This window comes from Marmota monax, unplaced genomic scaffold (assembly GCF_021218885.2).
Source record: "Marmota monax isolate L192 unplaced genomic scaffold, Marmota_monax_Labrador192_F-V1.1 WCK01_AAM20220418_F8-fsc00005, whole genome shotgun sequence".
NCBI lineage: Eukaryota > Metazoa > Chordata > Mammalia > Rodentia > Sciuridae > Marmota > Marmota monax.
In genome coordinates, this window is record NW_026692254.1 from 5,198,645 (window position 1) to 5,217,563 (window position 18,919).

Genomic DNA, 18,919 nt, shown 5'->3' on the forward strand with positions numbered 1-18,919 from the left:
CTGATTGCCGCTGCCTTGGAAAGGGGGATTCACTCCATTCAGGGCTTTGTGGTTTCCATGGGAACAGCACCGATGCTGTTGTTGGCCCCCAGGTTTGGCAGGATATACTGGAAGGAAATTGGAGAGGAGAAAAAGAGGAACAGAAAGAGAGACTTTGCAGACTTTGAAGGTATTTGGGGGAAATCTCAGCTGAACAAGGCTGCTCCATTTTCCCTGCATATGTAACCATTCCCAGCATGCCACACAGGCTGTGTGGTTCCAATGGGATATATTCACACAACTCCTATGGACTAAACACCATCCTGTGGAAAAAGATACCAATGCAAGCCAGACAAAAATTGGCAATCGGTGGATTTCAACACCAAGACCAGAGAGGAATGTGCCAGATCAGGATTTTGTTATTGTTATAATTAGGAATAATGACAGGTAACTCCAGGAAACATGAATGGTAGGTATTTCACATACCTTGTCTACAAACTTCATAACAACTTCACAAGAATGACATCGACACACCCATCTACAGTTGGAAATGGGGCTCTGCATGGTATTGGGGGTCATCTGGACAGGGCTCTTATTCCCCACTGCAGGTCTTATACAAAATACAACCCAAAGGAAATGTCAGTGAACACTCTTATTCCAGTTCTAAGAGATGAGGAAACACACTTAAGCAGGGTGACATCACTACCAGCCATTAGCTCTGCAGGAGACACTGGAGGCCCCACACTGTTTAACCTCCTATTTTGTAGATGAAGGAACCAAGTCCAAGAAGCACTGGCAGAGCCTTCCAATCCAGTGTGCCACCCTGTCTTCATATATGCCTTTCAGATAGCTGCGGCTACTTTAAATACATCATTTCCCATGTGCATGTGCAAGGTACCAAAGTGTATCATCTGTACCCCAGAGTTTGCCTGGTCTCTTAAAAGCAATCTTAGCTGCTGCTATCAGCTTTTTCCTGAACCATGGAGCCAGCTGGACAAAACTGACTTACTCTATCCCTACACCCCAGGGGTTGCTATCTTCAGAGTTCTTCATCCCACACTTATTAGGTGCTTGTTGTGTATACTACATCATCCCATGTAGTACTACTTGGAGCAGTGAGGAGGATGGTCAGTGGATAATTTGAGGCCCAGAGAGCAGATTGTCAGTGGATAATTTGAGGCCCAGAGAGATTCAGCGACATGTCACCAAAGGCCCTACTTGTGGGAAGTGATAGGATTGAGCTGTACATCTGCATATTCCCAATTGAGGGCACAAAAGTCAAACCTGGAATGAGAGAGGACTGTATTCTTTGCAAGTTGCATGCAAGTACTTTGAACCTATTGTTACAGTTTCATCATCATCCTGATGTATACTTGCTTAGAGGGGGCTATGATGAGAAAGCAGTCAGGGTACGTATGATCTATATCAGGTGAAGCTTTCCAGGGGAATATTTAGCCTGGTCATTCTTTCTACCTTGTTGTTAACTATCAAATAAGAATTCTTGTCATTCTTGAAGCAGAATGATTGCTTCAAGATGATTGCTTTAGCTCTTCTCTGCCTTTCTCCACTGCACATTCCCTACCTTTATCTCAGCCATGGACCAACCACATAAAATTTGCAAGGAAGCCACATAGTGCCAACTGCTCCACTAATAGTCTCTGGTGTGAGCTGCACCCAGGCAGTGGCTGGCATCACCTCATAGAGAACTTTTATACATTTTCTCATGACCAGACATCACCTTCTGCTATGGGAAGGTGTCTTTCACCAGGGCCAGTAGCACTCACCTAGTGATGGATCAGATCAAGATCTAGAGGGCACAATAAGAACAGGTTCCTACCAAGATGCTTAATTCCTGGAATAGAGAGAAAGGAGGGTTCCTGAATATCAAGGATATTAAGGAGGATCCTGATTACATTTCTGTGGTCTCATCTCCCTCCTGCTTGGACAGGACCTTGGATGGCTCTTCTGCAGACATTTCAGAGCCAGCATTAGGTCGTTTGGGTCCTGCCCCCTCCAAGTGCATCCTGGTCTTACCTAAGAGTCCCAAGGTTACCCATGTGTTGGCTGGGCATAGAGATCTCTGGCAAGGCCCTTCTCCTACAAAAAGGCAAAGCCAATGGAATCCATGTCTTCAGTCAACTTTTATTTAATCCGCTTGTTGTTTGTGGAGTATCAAGGGGATTTCAAATCAAAATGCCTGGATTCAAAACCAGCTTTCTTATTTCCTGACATGGATCTCTGGGTAGAACCACTACACTGCCTGGGTTACTGCATGGATGAGGTGGCAGTGAGGAGGGAGGATGGAGCTATTGATTGTGTGGACACACTGTGGCTGCAGGCTCATACCTTCCGCCTCCTGTCTCATAGCATTGGTCAATGCTCATGTGTTGACTTAGCTCTCTTCATGTACTGCCCTTGGACCGTTATTTCTTAAAGCTACTTTACTCCTCAAGTAGGAAGCCAACTAGGCAGGAAGTCGAGCAATCGCTGGCTGCCACATATTTGTGACAAAACATACCTCAATCCTCACCTCTATATCCTTCTCAATTCCCCAAATGGTTAGGGACCTCACCTAGGCAGTTCTCATATGTTATTTGTTGGGTTGGCACTCTCCCAGGGAAGACAACTGGCTTTTTATCTATGTGATAGCAATTGTGATCAATAAATTAACTTGGTATCCTATTATCCATCTCCAGCTCGCAGGGTAGGAAGACAATAAGAGTGGTTACATCTGAACCCTGGAACGAGCCAATGCTGAAAAAATCCTATGGCAATGACAACTGAGAAATGCAAAGAAAAATCAGCCTATCTGTTTCTCTCTGGTGGTGTGGCAGCAGAATTTAGATCAGCTCAGATCCTCTTTTTGGAGAAAGTCATGAAAAAGAAGAGGTCTCTGGGTAGAGTGTGATTACAAGTTGGTGCAAGGGGATGGGATGACATCGTTAGGGGCAGTCACTGCCCTGAATTTTCTGGCCCTGCTCTGCAGGCTTCTAGCTATGGAACTTCAAGTGTGCTACATAATCTTCTTGTCTTTTGAAATCCTCATGTGAAAAATGGGAATAACAGCATTCTGTGGGGGTGGAAACGGATAGAGAAGGCACAGTACAAGACTCAGTGCCTTCCAGAAGCAGGTGCTCAATAAATGTGCACTGTTGTCATTTTTGCCTAGTTTTGATATCAGTCCGATGGCTTCCCTACCCAGGGTCATTTTCTCAAACATGTTAGGTTCATCACCAGCCAACCTAGGCTTAAACTTGGCTCCCGATATTACTGAGAATTTATATAAAAAGCCTCAGGAAAAAGTTGCAAAATTGTGGACATTGGGTGTCACATCTTCAGGACCAAAAATTGGGATGCAAACTCTAGGCAAAGCCAGGAAGCATGGAAGCCAGTCGCCTTACTGGAAAAGTCTGGATTGGAGGCACCAGTCCCAAAGGAGTGGAACATAGCTGCTCTGAAAGGGCTTTTCCTCTTCTAGTTTACTGAGTTTGAAAAATGGGAATAAAAGAACATTTCTCAAAGTTTATGATCCAGTTTGGACTTTTGGGAGAGGGAGAGGAAATGTGGGAACCACCAGGTGGTTATTGGTGCTAAAACTCATTTACCTAAAGAGAGTTCAAAGTGAAAGTTAAAGGATAAAGCTTGATGGCATCTCAAGAATGTAAGAGATTCTGTGAGTAGACAGAGAGGAAGAAGGGGGGAAAGAAGGATGACTAAAAGGCTCCAAAGAAGCCCCTTGTGGACACCATCATGAGCAGGGAGGTTTTAGGAACTAAAGGGCTTCCTCCTCAGGGAGGGCTGGAGAGCTTTCTCCAGCTCTGCCCAACCTGGCAAGGGGCCAGAGCAGTAGACCTGCAGAGAAAAGAGATTAGACTTGGACATTGCAATAACATGTCTGGGATCCTTGCACATGAACTTTCCAACTTTTTCTGTGGACCTTCATCCCCTTATAGTCATTTTCAGATGTAGTTGTGTGCAGTTGCTAAGGTGAAATCCTCCAGGCTTCTTCTCATTTTCCCTATTCATTGACCTGGAGAATTCTGTACAGCATATATTTAGAACAGCTTTCACTTAGGAAAACTTGGGGTGATCACAGCATGCCTCTTGTTCCTTATCCTCCCCCTTTCAACATCTCAAATATCAGACAAAACTAGCTAGTGTGATTAACTAGACACAGGTGAGCCTTGCTTTTTGTTAAAATGGCCTTATTGAGTTAACATTGATGATGAAAAGTATACATGTTTATGGTCTTTCGATATACAGATGCTCTTGAATTTACAATGGAGTCACATTCCAAAAACTCATCAAACCCTGAAAATATTCTTAATTGAAACTATGCTTTATGCTTTATATACCTAATCTACCAAGCATCATAGCTTACACTAGCCTACCTTAAATATGCTGGGAATACTGATATTAACCCTCAGTTAGATATCGCCAGATATATCACTAGTCTGGGAAAAGATCAAAATTCAAAAGTCAAAGTATGATTTCTACTGGATAGATAAAGCTTTTGCACCATTGTAAAACTGAAAAATTATAAACCATCGTAATTTGGGGGCTGTAAATTATGAAATGATCACTATATTCCAAGATAATTAACATATCCATCACTTCTACATACTTGTTGTGTGTGTGAAAGAGAGAGAAAGAGGAGAGAGTGTTGAAAAGATTTAAGATATATCCTTCTTGGCAAATTTCAAGTACAAAATCAGTATTCTTATCTCCAGTCTCCTTGCTGTACATTAGATGATCTTGATCTAGGAGTTCACTCTGCCCCAAATACCTTGTGTCTCAGACCCAAGACCACATGATGCCTCTTACTCCAGCACTGCTCTATAAATAAAGAAGATCCTTTTCAGAGAGTATCCAGTGGCTTTGGTCTCAGACAAACCTCTGGCCAATGAGCCACAATCCTGTGGCATGTGGTCTGTAATCTTCTGGGGTCCCCAGCAGGGTTGGGGGCCCGTAGTCATCTACACACCCTTCAGCACCACTGCTTTTGACATTTCTCCCTCCCTGGTTTATCATCTCCTTCATTCACAATGCACTGTGGAGTCAAAGTCATCTTATACATCTTCCCTGTACACTGGTGATGGTTTCTTTGAGTACTTGCTAGAGAAAGACCAAGGACGTCCGTCACTGAGCTCTGAAAGAAAGATTGCTTCCATTGGCTGGGGGTGTTTGCTGAAGGTGGGGCTGAAGTCAGGGTGTGGCCTGTGCTGCTTCTTGCAAGCACCCGGCCTGACACATCATCCAGAGAGGGATCAACGGCTTCCTATTGGAGGGATGACAGGAAGTTTCATAAAGGAGTGGTGATGTGAGAACTTGGCCATGAAGGTTGATTGATTTTATGACAGGGAGCACAGTTAGGAGTGAGGGCTGATGCTTGTGTGTATCAATAGACAAATAAAGATACAGAAAGAAGAAAGTACAAGGTATATTCAGGGAATGGCATATGATCCTATCTGGTGAGATATGAGAACAACCCAGTGCTCACTGCCCAGCTTGAACAACAAGCACAGTAAATGCTCAGTGAGTAGTTAATGAATGGACACATGCAAAGCATGAAGAAGAGGGGGAAGAAATCTCTAGTGGGAAATGGTTAGAACCCACTTGGAGCCACCAGTTCACATACTCAGGCTTAGATGCCACGGTACAGGAGGTTTGGGAGCAAGGAGGGACCTGGCCAACCCTGTGGTGGATATCCCAGTTCCATGGCCAATATGGGTCGAGTCTGAAAGAGGAGCAGACTGACAGAGCAGGCTGGGAGTTTTAATAGTCACAGCCCACAGTCTTAAGCCATGGCAAGGAGAAAAGGAACAGAGGAAAATGGATAATTTAGAACAGGGCCTTTAACCTGCCCATGCCACAGACCCCTTTGGTCACTCAGTGAAGCCTACAAGCCCTTCTCAGAAAAAAAATGTTTTTTATTGCATGTAATAAAGTACGTACAGTTACAAATGGAACCTGATCATGTTGAGATGAAATTGTCAAAATATTAGAAAACAAATTTGCAAGACAGTAGTTCACATGCTTCCTTGTTAAACTTTAAGTCATAAGTGGTCATCTACAGACCACCATAGCACTGAAATGATGAGCAAGAGCCACATGGATATAATAAATAATACAGTTGGCCCTCCATATCCATGGGTTCTACATCCATGGATTCAACCAATCATTGAAAATATATTTTTCAAATTGTATGTTGTATTGAACATGTACAGACTTTTGTTCCTTGTCATTATTCCATAAACAACACAGTGTGGCAACTATTTGCATAGCATTTACAATGTATTAGGTTCTAGGCAAATATTATGCCATTTTATATAAAGGACTTAAGGATGCACAGATTTTGTTATCCCCCTGAGGTCCTACATGAATACCAAGGAACAATGGCAATATGAAAATTTCTACTAGGATTCAGGCCTCAGGTTTTTCTAATGCTACTGTGGTTTGTTACTCCTCTTCTTATTTGAAGAAAACACTGAATTCTATAAAGTTTTGTAAATTAAAGATGCAAAGCTTTTTCTCATTCAAGATCATGAATCCCATATTAACACTTGGACTCTAAAACCAGAGTTGGTAACAATGTTCCAACCCTCCAGCACTGAAAATGTTGGCATTTGTACTGAGCTGGGTTTTTCTCTCTCTTCTTTAGCCCTGCATGAATTCCCCAATGACATCTTCACCAATGAGGATAGAAGACAAGGAGCGGTGGTCCTCCATGTGCTCTGTGTAAGTACCCATCTTGTGCCTCTGCCTGAGGGTTCAGAGGGCAGGAGGTAGGTGGGCAGCTGAGGTGCCTATACAAGAGTCTCCCTCCCTCCTGGTGGGAGGCCTCTGAGTCCTGTACTGAGCCATGTCTAAATGCAACATCTTTCAAAGATCACAGGTTTATATGCTGAAAGACACCTGTCTATATTTATTCCTTCAGGTTAGTGCCCAAGTGTGGACTCTGAAGTCAAACAGACTTACTCTCCCATGTTGGCTTGATTCTCTCTCTGCTCACACACCATCCTCCTGGGGACCCCTTTCCTAACCAGCCTGTCTAATGTACCTCAGTATTTCTACTTACCATGCCTTATTTTTCTCCATGTGACCAGCCATTAAATAGTTATTTGCTTATTGTTTGTTGATCTCACATATAAGCACTATGAGAAGAGAGACTTTGTATTGTACTTGGTCTCATTCCCACACCCATTGTTGACACATAGTGGGGATAAAAAAATTTGCTAAATCCGTGAATTAAACATGATTATAACTAGAATAGCATCTGGAAAATAGTAGGTGATCAAAAATAACTTGTTTTTCCCTTCTGGACTTGTATGTTTATCATTATTTCAGCATCTTTCTCAACAGACCTACTGGATCTAAGGGCTTTCATTACCTTGTCCTCATTTGGAGAGTTTGGGCAGGATTTGTGTGTGTGTGTGTGTGTGTGTGCGCGCGCACGCGCACGTGCATGTGAAGATTTGTCTAAGGAGTGGCTGCAGAACCAGAAAGCTCCAACCAAAGTCAGGTCTAGATGCATGATTGTTTTCCATTTCTATGGTGTTCAGTCTCTCTTGCAATGCTCTTAATTCCATTCTTGTTATTCCTGCTATGAAATAAATTCCCCCAATTTAGTGACACATCCAGTCACTATTTTGTTTTGTTTGTGAGTTCTTTGTGTCAATCATTCCGAAAGGGCATGAAGAGAATGCTGCTCAGTGTAATCTGGGGCCTTGGATGGGGCTGGAGCCACTGGTTCTAGGGGATTCCCTTCCAAGAGGACTTCTCCGCTGCCATGTCTGGTGCCTAGTCTAGGACTGGCTAAAGGACTGGCTCATCTGGGACCATGCACCAGAACTCCTTCACGTGACTTCTCCAGCATGGCAGGCACTGGGAGTCAGACTTCCATGTGTCAGCTGGCAGCTCAGAGAGAAAAGGTTACTTTGTGGCCTTTTGTGATTTGACTTTGGAAGTCAAATTTGACATGGCATCGTTTCTGTCATACTCATTGCACTCCCAGACGACCATGACCCAAAGGAGAGGACAGAGAACTTAGTTTTCAATACACACGGGGAGATGGTTGGTAGCATACCCTGGGCTCTGGAGTCAGGTTAGACATGGGTTCAAAGCCCACTTCTACTGTATATGCTTTGTGTGTGACTTCTGACAAGAGAGGTCTGGATCCATGAGCCACCCTGAACCTAATTCCTTTCTTGATGGAAGCAATAAACACTTCAACTGTTTCCTCATCCCCACTGCACCTAGAGCAGGGAGGAAGGCATGTCTCCTTTTAACAAGTGTGTCCTCTAAAAATACCAAATGAATAAGAAATTTGGAGCCCTCCCAGCCCTCCCTGCCCTTCCAGAGAGTCTTGTGCATCAAGCAATTAATACAGATGCCAGCTTTGGCACCACAGAGGCTCTCCTGTCATGAGCCTGAGAAGGCCCAGGCGCTAAGTAGGATCAGAATTTTCCAGTAGCCATTAGCACCCTGCCACCTCAACATCTGAGACATGAGATTTCCATTCTCAGCCCAAAGTGGGGCTATTGCTTGCAGCTGGCAGTGCCCTTTCTCCACCTCCACCTCCCCAACTAAAGGTCAAGGGTAAATTTTTCCTTTGCTCTTCATGAGCCCAGAATACCCAGTAAGGCCTCTACTGTCTTTTGGGGGAGTGCATTTCTAGACTGGCATGAAAGCAGAAATGTGCAGTGGTGGGAAATATTGCCCTTAGATGCATCCTTACAAGAGTGGACATCAGCCTACAAAGGATTTTGTCATCCTTGATATTTAATGATGTTATTAGCCCCCATGCCAGTCCCTGCACTTTAGCATCCACAGTTCAAGGACTTTATGGGCCAGCGTTGGTGCCTATCCCTTCAAAACCCCATTCCAAGTGCACAAAACCCTAGAATTCTCTACCCAGACAATCTGAACACCTGTTGCCAAGGTCTTTGCAGGCCTCCTCCCAAGATCCACCATTTTAAGGCAAGAGACCCAAGTGAAGCAACCTCGAACTTGCTGCCTGGGGTTCCACATACATGTATGAGGTGCAGGGCAGAACAGAGGTAAATGTTAAGGTGGACCTACTGATGCATCCCCAAGATGATGGACCACCTCTAACATTATCCAGCCCACTTTAGGGGGATATCCACTCCACCCAACCCTAGACATAAGCCTCACAAGAGAAGCCCCTTTATACTGTATTTGTCACATTGAACAACAAAAATTGCAGTTATTATTTGTTTGTCGCAGGAATGAATGATTCTTTTTATCCCTTTCATCTACCTTGGTTATTTAGGATGCTCAGGAATTGTTACATGAATATCATTGGAGTTAACAAGGATTGCTGCAAGGGCAAACAGTTGGCATTTCAGTGGCCAGCAGGAAACAGATTAATGCATGAGTCAAAACTGCCAGAAGCTAAATACAGACTTCCTGAACGTGCACATCTACAAAGCGCTTCCTGATCCCCTGCAGTATGGTAGTGCTGGGATGAGCCCTTTTAAATAGCTAAGACAGCCGCACAGCCTCACCCTTTAGGAATCCAGTGTCTTCTGAAGAAAACCCCTTATGGTCAGGACCTACCATGTATCAAGTGCTGGCCATGGTCTATACTGCAGGAGCTTACAGAAGGTACCCAGGATCTGCCTGCTCACTATTCTTAAAGGGTGAGCAGGCAGATTCCAAAGAACACTGAAGAGAGAGGATTCCAGGCAGAAGGGAGAATGGGAATTCTGTTTTTGAGGATATAGAGATTTGAGACTTCAGGGGGCCTAGAGGGAGCAGAACCAAGGATGTGGATGGTGGATGAGAAAGCAAGAGGGTGGAGAATGGTAGAACCTCACATGTGAAACACCATGAGGTGAATTAGCTGCTGCATTGGAAGTGGTAGGAAGCAGATTACTGATCTGACCAGTCCTCAGGCATACCTTCTTGCCTCAGGATAGGACTGAATAAGGTCAGCTATATACAGAGGTGACCAGAGTGGTCTTCCTCCCTGTCAGTTGCAAAAAGCCATAGAAAAGACTGGACAATTTGGATAGGGGTTTCCAGATGCTTAGAACCCTGAGGAATATCCAGGTCTGATGAGGGTCCTTCGAGAAATGAATATAGGGGATCAACATCATCCGGTGTTCTCTAGACCCCTGTAGAGCAAGTTATTTCATCCAGGTTTGAGAGAGATGACCTTCTGCCAGATGGTCCCCGCAGGCTTGTCCTATTATTCCAGGCTGCCCCAGAGAAGAGCCACTGGGCTGTCTTTTCATGGGGTTAACTGGCTGTAATCACTGGGCTCAAGAGAGTGCTAGGTGCTTTCCAGTTCTCCTATAAAACCTGACCAAAGTTAGCACTTGCACAGAAACTCAAACTCCCCATTCTGTTTGGGCCCAAGAGTTTGCTTTTCGAGTAAGGCCTATGTCCTTTAACTTCAGTTGAGACTGGATGGCTCTGAAGGACCACAGAACGGTCTTTTAAATCACAAATGTGCGAGTTCACTTCCATTTTTCCTTCCATGTAAATAATTCTCTCTTTGTGTGTGATTTATGAAACTCAAAACAGCCATTTCTGGCTCAACTTGCCGAACACTATAGCTTTCATTTCCTCTTGAATCTTTCTGCTTTCGTGGATTTAAGAATCCCTAAGCCCTGAGATTGCACTTAAAAAAAAAAAAAGAAAAAAGATTTCTTCCTTCCAACTGTTCTTCATTTATGGACTTATGGATTCCTCACAAGTGGGGAAATCCATGATCTTTACAATTTTATCAACAACGAATAGCCCTAAGAAAACATACTTGTCCTAGCATTTGCTTTATATCCCATCTTTCATAACATTGAGACATTAAAAGTAGGACTTCCTTCCTGTCTGTAAGGAAATTTGCCCCCTTCATAAACTCATTGAGCCTTCCTCAAACAGAGGAAGAAGCCTCTGAATAATTTTTATTTAAAACTATGTTTTATTTTATAAATATCTTGCAAAATTTTTATAATTATCCTCCATATCATAGATGATAGCTAGATCTTTGAAGTTATCGGCCAAGCTACACATTTTCCCTTCTAGTAAAAGCTGCTTTAGATAATTAATGTTTGAAATTCTTTCTCAAGTTGAGTATGGACAGTTTTCTATCTTTAATAGATCAAACTCCACAGCAGGGATAAATATTTTCTATGCACCTTATCGACTTTTAAAAGTGTTCTTCCTGAGTCTGCGCCTTCCCCCCACCCCTTTTAATGTAAGTCCTCTATTCTAGCAGGCAGGTATTTCTAGGCACTTGTGTGTACAGTGGTATAAAGTATCACACATATGAAGATGATTTTCTAGACTTTATTAGACAAAGTCTTGTTAAATGAGTCTATTTAAGAGACAGGATGCTAACTAGTGCAGCAATGCATACATGTTAAGGGTTGTGCCCAGGAAAGAAATATGAATGAGAGGGCTTGGGGTGCCACTGAGTGGTAGAGCACTTGCCTACTGTATGCGTGGCCCTGGGTTTGATCCTTAGCACCACCAAGAAAAGAAAAAGAAAAGAAATATCAGTGAGAATGTTCTGTGTGCATCTTTATGTTCTAAAGCTTAGCTGTGCTCCAAAAAAAAAAAAAAATCTCACAGGATACTTGGGATTTTATGCAGAACAGAATTTTTCTTCCACTGAGCTGTTTGGGTAGTTGCTGTCTGGCCCTCTGCCTTAACACATTCTTAACACGTTCAGTGTTAAAGAACCCCTCTCCACATCTCCAGTTTCACCCACTCCAGTGTCCAATGCCCATTAGGGGCTTTCATGCAATAAAGGAGGTAGGCTCCATATAAGGTGGAACATTCTGGAAGTTCAGGCAAGATTCCTATACTGGGCACAAAGCCAGGAATTTGGCCATTTTCCTCCAAAAATGGTAAGGAAGACCATTGAGACCTTTTAGCCCACCCCATGTCATGATGTCCAGGAGTTGATCCCAAGTTGGTGGTCTCCCTTGGCTCCCCACAACTCCTACCCATGGTTCTTTCTTGTTCCCCCTCCCAAGGAGTTTATCTGATCTGGGAATTGGGGAAACTCATTTTATGTTCTTACATCTAAATTCTCTCTCTTATTCTCATATTAGCTTTTAAGTTTAAGAATTAACTGATTTCTGTCTTGGGATTCCATTATGACCTTCCTGCTTCCCAGAACTGCAGAGAAAACCTTTTGGCACTGGAGGAAGCCCCTGGGATAAAAGCAATGGAATGTGATCCCGGAATGAAGGAATGGGGGAGGCTATTTAAATAGTATCCTCCCTCTGGTTTACAGATCTGTTCCCTGTTCCTTCAGTTTTATTTAATAGGAGGCTTAGCTGGCCTGCCTCCCTTCTGTGCACCATCTTTGTCCTCTCTGAAGAAGCACAGTGGTTCTGCTCCTGTTCTGGCCATGGCTGTCCCTGGTGCAAGTCTTCTGTACACCTGCCCTGCATGCTCACTACCTACCTGCATTGTTCTCTTTCTTCTTTCACAGAATTCTTACACTGGCCCAGCTCATATTCATGTTTGCCTGGCCTTGGTCACCTGCCCACATGAGTTGGCCTCCCTGAATCAGGTCTTAACCTGTCAAAAAGACTGAATCACACAGCTGCCTCAGAAGAGCCTGAAGGGTGAAGCAGCTCTGAAAGGGAGAGTCTCAGCTCCACAGTCCAACCTTTCCCACCCACAGCAAAAATGGAGACTAACTGGGTTGTGTTTTTGAAGATGCTGGAGGCTAGGTGAACCCATATCCCAGGTGACTGGTGGTGGAGATGGGGAGCTTTGCTTTGGAGGGGACCTCAACAATCAGATGACATTTGCAGTTATTTCTCCTATTTAATTTTAATATCTGGAGGATATGGTTTCACTAGAGGTGATCCATTGGGCCCAGACTGCTTTTGTGAAGAGCCAGAAAATGAATTAGTTGATGTAGTAGCTAGTTCTAGGGGGCAGACAGGCCAGGATTCCAATAGGAGGTGGAGAAGACCTGTCCCCAGCTTTAGCCTCTGCAGGAACCTCCTATATCAAAAAACCACATCCCACCTCATCCCCGGGGGCTATTCTTGTCTTGCCAAGGCCATCCTTTAGTCTTTGGACTTTGGGACTCAAATCTCCCCTTACACAGATTATCACTATCCAACAGAACCTTTTGTGAAGATAGAATTGTTCTATATCTGTGCTTTCTAATTCAGTAGTCACTGACCAGAGATGGCTGTTGACCCTTTGAAGTGTGGCTAGTATGACTGAGGAACTGGGTTTTTGTTTTATTTTGTTCTAATTAGTATAAGTTTATATAGCCACATGCAGTTAGGGGTTACTCTTCTTAGAAGGCCTGGGGATGGGACTTAGGGAGGTAGCTTAGTGGTAGAGCACTTGTCTAACACACACAAGACCCTGGGTTTGATCTCCAGCAATACATACAGACATACACACACACATACACACACATACACACACACACACAGAGAGAGAGAGAAAGAGAGAGAGAGTGAGCTAGAGATGAATGCTAATCCAGCACCTTGCCTCATTTAAATTATGGTGTCCACTGGAAATCAACAACCAGAGATGGCCAGTAAGAAGACTTGCCAGCAAAGTTTCTGCTCCTTTACTTAGTCCTCTAAATAAATGACCTACGCTTGGCCATTCCAACAAGCAGATGCATAGAAGGCAGTACCAGGCCACTAGAAACAAGGACAGGGTATAACAGGCTGGGGAAAGAGAAAGGACACTTAAGAGTAGGAGTTAGAAAACTTGTATATTGCAACAAGCTCAGTGCTTTGAAACAAGTTCCAGACCTTTGAAACAAGTTCCAGACCATCTTCTGACCTTAGTTTACCTATCTGTAAAGTGGAGCATGTGGTAGATACCCAATAAATGTTAGGTTTTCTGGTCCTCATCTTTACCCTGCCCCCCACAGCCTACAAAAGGCAGCTTACCTGTGCTTCCAAGCACCTCTTGTCATGGGACCAGAGCCAGATCCATTCAAATGTAGCTGCCATCCTTGTGAGCAATAGGACAGGGTACCATGAAGGCCTCTCTGCAACCGGCATTTCCATCAAGTCCAAGGTTTAAGGCAGGGTGCTGCCTGCTGCTGGGATTTTTAATTAATGAATAATAATTGTATGCATTTATGGGATACAATGTGATGTTCTGATACATGTATACATCGTGGAATAACCAAATCAAGCTGAATAATATATCTATCACCTCACATACACATAATTTCTGTGTGTGGAGAACATTTAAGTTCCATTCTTTGGGGCCTGGATATAGCTCAGCAAGAGCCCTTGACTAGCATGCTCAAGGCCCTGGGTTCAATCCCCAACACTGCAAAAAAAAAAAAAAAAATCCACTCCCAGCAATTTTAGATCCATACTGCATCATTATTAACTATAAACCAAGAAAGGAAGAAGTAAAACTATCTGCTGATGGCATGATCTTATATATTGAAAACTGTACTTAAAAAAATAATTTAGAACTATAAATGAATTCAACAGAGTTGCAGGTTACAAAATCAACCTGAAAAAAAAAAGACAGCAGCATTTCTACACAGAAACTGTGAACCATCTGAAAATGAAATTAAGAGAATAATCCATTCGATCAAATACTTAGGAGTAAATTTAACCAAGGGAGTTTTTTTGAAATTTAAGGGACCTGAATGGTCTAGTTAGAATCTAGTTAGAAAGGTCCCAGCAACAATTCACTCTCTGGGCAGACGTGTTTAGTTAAGGGATTTCACCCTGGAAGAGAAAAATGATTAGAACAGCTTGTGGAATTTGCTGTTTACTCTTGGAAAAGTGCTGAGCATGTCCTTAATTTGTCAGTGTCAACACAAGGCTAAAAGTGGTGTCCAGAGAGGATTAGCACAAAGACAGTAAGTTATTATGTTTCAATAGATCTTAAGTAGGTCCCTTCTGCTCCCCACAGGCAGCTTGGTGGTGGGTTGATGTAAAGCTGGATAGAAAGCATAATGGTTTAAAGCACACATTTTCAATGAAATCCACCTGAGTTTCAGTCCTGGATTTTCTACTTATTAGCTGGTAACCATGGGCAAGTTGTTTTGCTTTGCTAAGCCTGTTTCCTCATCTATCATTGGAGACCAATACAGTACCCACCTTTCATGTTGCTTTGTAGGATACCTGAAAGCAGAGGTGTAAAGCCCCTGGCAGAGTGTCTGACACTGAAAAGATCATACTCTCCATCTGTACTCACTTAGTACTTGCTGATTGTATGTGCCTCCCCAACTTTCAACTTCTAGTCCTCTTTGCAAATATGGGATTTTCTGGGTCCCCAAATTCCATTCTTCCAGCAAGCATATAGCCTCTAAATGTCAGGAAAATCCCTTAGACAGAGAGAGATTGGTGTTGGATGAATAGCTCAGTCCCCTTGTGCTTTGGTTACACTAACTGAAGCACATGAGCTACCTTGTCTTTCACAGTCCCCTTGCAGAAGTGAGATCTAGTGACTATCCCAGGAACTTTCTTAGCAACACAGATTCATTTACTGCCTTTTGGTCCCTGAATAACTTGGCCCCTCAATAACTTGCACTTGAATCTTGGTATCAAGTTCTGCTTCTGGAGCACTGGCTCACCAGGCTTTATCTACCCTTCTTACATTCTTATCTCCCACCCCCAATCCATGAGCCTGCAGGAGAGGCAGAATTCTGAGACTCCAACCCATTCCAGACATCTAGAGGAAAGAGTCTGGAGTGAGTTGATCTGTCATCACTTTGGTTCATGCTCTGAACCCAAAGCAAGACAAAAGGCAAACTAGAGAATGGACTTTGAAGTAGACAGTTTCAATTTTAATTTTATGAAGGCCTCAAATGGTAAAGAGATAATTTTTTTTTTGTTTTAGTTCATCTTCTGCCTGTAGTAGAGAGAACATGCACATTCCTTGGATATTAAACATTTACATACAGAAACCACATACTTACAGCCTGCTGTATACACTTTTTCATATTTTTGGTTTACTTACTACTTGGTCCACCTGTTCCCCACTCCAGTATTTAATCTTATTTTTATATAGCAAATAAATTTCATCTGATCCTTTGAAATGGCTTTGCCAAAATGGTCACAGATGACATATAATAGTTATCTATAGAGTCCTTGAAATTTACAGGATTTTTTTTTCCTGCTGAAAAATATAAGCTCAAAAGCTAAGTCAAGAATGAGGAGCTGCTATTTGGGTTTATCATATGTCATAGTTTAAAGAACTAGTTTTTAGCAGATATTCAACAAATCATTCTGGATAAAATAATCAATCTGATACTCTAATTTATCAGTAATCATCCCATGTTGCTCAGTGGTTTTTGCTCTTTGTTAGTAAATAGTTCCCCGCTGATTTCATTGTCTGGAAAACCTCAGTATTAAGACCTGTGTTTCTTTTTTTTATGATAAACATTTTTATTTGTTCTCCATATATCTTATTTTCTTCTAATTTTTTATTTATTTATTCCAATTTGTTATACATGACAGCAGAATTCATTTCATGTCATAGTACCCATATAGAGCACAATTTTTCATATCTCTGATTGTACACAAAGTAGAGTCACACCATTTGTGTCTTCATACATGTACTTAGGGTAATGATAACCATCTCCTTCCACTGTCTTTTCTCTCCCTCTCATTTGCCCTAGTTACAGTTCCTTTGTTTCTCTCATGCTCCCCCCATCCCCATTATGGATCAGCATCCACATATCAGAGAAAACATTCAGCGTTTGGTTTTGGGTGATTGCTTGCTTCACTTAGCATAGTATTTTCCAACTCCATCCATTTACCGCAAATGCCATGATTTTATTCTCTTTTAATGCTGAGTAGTATTCCATTTGTATATATACCACATTTTCATTATCCATTCATCTACTGAAGGGCATCTAGGTTGGTTCCACAATTTAGCGATTGCTAATTGTGCTGCTATTTATATTGATATGGCTGCCTCCCTGAAGTATGCTGTTTTTAAGTCCTTTGGTCTTAAACCAAGGAGTAAGATAGCTGGGTCAAATGGTGGTTCCACTCCAAGTTTTCCAAGAAATCTCCATACTACTTTCCAAATTGGTTGCATCAATTTGCAGTCCCACCAACAATATATGAGGGTGCCTTTCCCCCCACATCCTCGCCAACACTTATTGTTTATATTCTTGATAGCTGCCATTCTGACTGGAGTGAGTTTTGATTTGCATTTCTCTAATTGCTAGAGATATTGAACATTTTTTCATATATATGTTGGTTGATTGAATAACATCTTCTCAGAAGTGTCTCTTCAGTTCCTTGGTCCATTTATTGATTGGGTTATTTATTTTTTGGGTTTTGATTTTTTTAGTTCTTTATGTATCCTAGAGATTAGTACTGTATCTGATCTGTAGTAAAAATTTGCTCCCATTCTGTAGACTCTCTAATCACCTTCACTGATTGTTTCTTTGGCTGAGAAGGAACTTTTTAATTTGAATCCATCCCATTTACAGATTTTTTTATTTTATTTCTTGCACTAGAAGTGTCTTTTTAAGGAAGTTGGGGCCTAATCCAACATGATGAAGATTTGGGCCCACTTTTTGTTCTTTTAGGCACCAGGTTTAATTCCTGGGTCTTTGGTCTACTTTGAGTTGAGTTCTGTTCATGGTAAGAGATAGGAGCTTAACTTCATTTTTCTGCCTATGGGTTTCCAGTTTTCCCAGAACCATTTGTTGAAGATGCTATCTTTTCTCCAATAAATGTTTTTGGCACCTTTGTCTAGTATGAGGTAACTGTATTTATGTGAGTTTGTCTCTGTGTCCTCTGTCCTGTACCCATTGGTCTACATGTCTATTTTGGTGCCAATACCATGCCATTTTTGTTACTATTGCTCTGTAATATGATGTAAAGACTGGTGTAGAGATGCCACCTGCTTCACTCTTCTTGCTAAGAATTGCTTTGGTTATTCTGGGTCTTTTATTTTTCCAGATGAATTACATGATTGCTTTTTCTATTTCTATGAGGAATGCCATTGGGATTTTGGTTGGAATTGCATTAAATCTTCACAGTGCTTCTGGTAGTATGGTTATTTTGACAATATTAATTCTGCCTATCTAAGAACAAGGTAGCTCTTTCCATCTTCTAAGGTCTTCTTTAATTTCTTTCTTTAGCGTTCTGTAGTTTTCATTGTAGAGGTCTTTCATCCCTTTCCATAAGTTGATTCCCAAGTATTTTTTGAGGCTATTTATTTTAGAAATTTTCTGGTAGAATTTTTTGGATCTTCTAAGTATAGTATCACATCATTAGCAAGTAGTGATAGTTTGAGTTCTTCTTTTCCTATTCATATCCCTTTAATTTCTTTCATCTGTCTAATTTTCCTTCGCTAGAGTTTCAAGAACTGTGTTAAATAGAAGAGGTGAAAGAGGGCATCCCTGTTTTGTTTCAGTTTCTAGGGGGAATGCTTTCTATTTTTCTCCATTTAGAATGATGTTAGCCTGGAGCTTAGCATAGATAGCCTTTATAATATTGAGATATGTTCCTGTTATCCCTAGTTTTTCTACATGTTTTGAACATGAAGGGGTGCTATATTTTGTCCAGTGCTGTTTCTTCATCTATTAAGATGATCATATGATTCTTATCTTTAAGTCTATTGATGTGATGAATTACATTTATTGATTTCTGTATATTGCATCCCTGGGATGAACCCCACTTCATTATGGTGTACTGTCCTTTTGATATGTTTTTGTATTTGATTTGCCAGAATATTATTGAGAATGTTTGCATCTATATTCATTAGAGATATTGGTCTGAAGCTTCTTTCTTTGGTGTGTCTAGTTTTGGAATCAGGGTGATACTGGTCTCATAGAATGAGTTTGTAAGTGTATCCTCTTTTTCTATTTCATGATATAATTTGATGAGTATTGGTATTAGTTCTTCCTTGAAGCTCTTGTAGAACTCAACTGTGTACCCATCTGATCCTGGGCTTTTCTTGGTTGGTAGGCTTCTAATGGTGTTTT

General features: G+C 41.9%; 1 protein-coding gene across 1 annotated transcript in view; it reads left to right on the forward strand.

The window, feature by feature from the left end:
* Slc24a3 (solute carrier family 24 member 3) overlaps window positions 1–18,919 on the forward strand; it is a 544,045-nt gene that overhangs the window by 305,578 nt on the left and 219,548 nt on the right. The window contains exon 3 of the mRNA XM_046434889.2: window positions 6,641–6,717. Coding sequence (XP_046290845.2) covers window positions 6,641–6,717 — 77 coding nt within the window. The remainder of the gene's footprint in view (window positions 1–6,640; window positions 6,718–18,919) is intronic.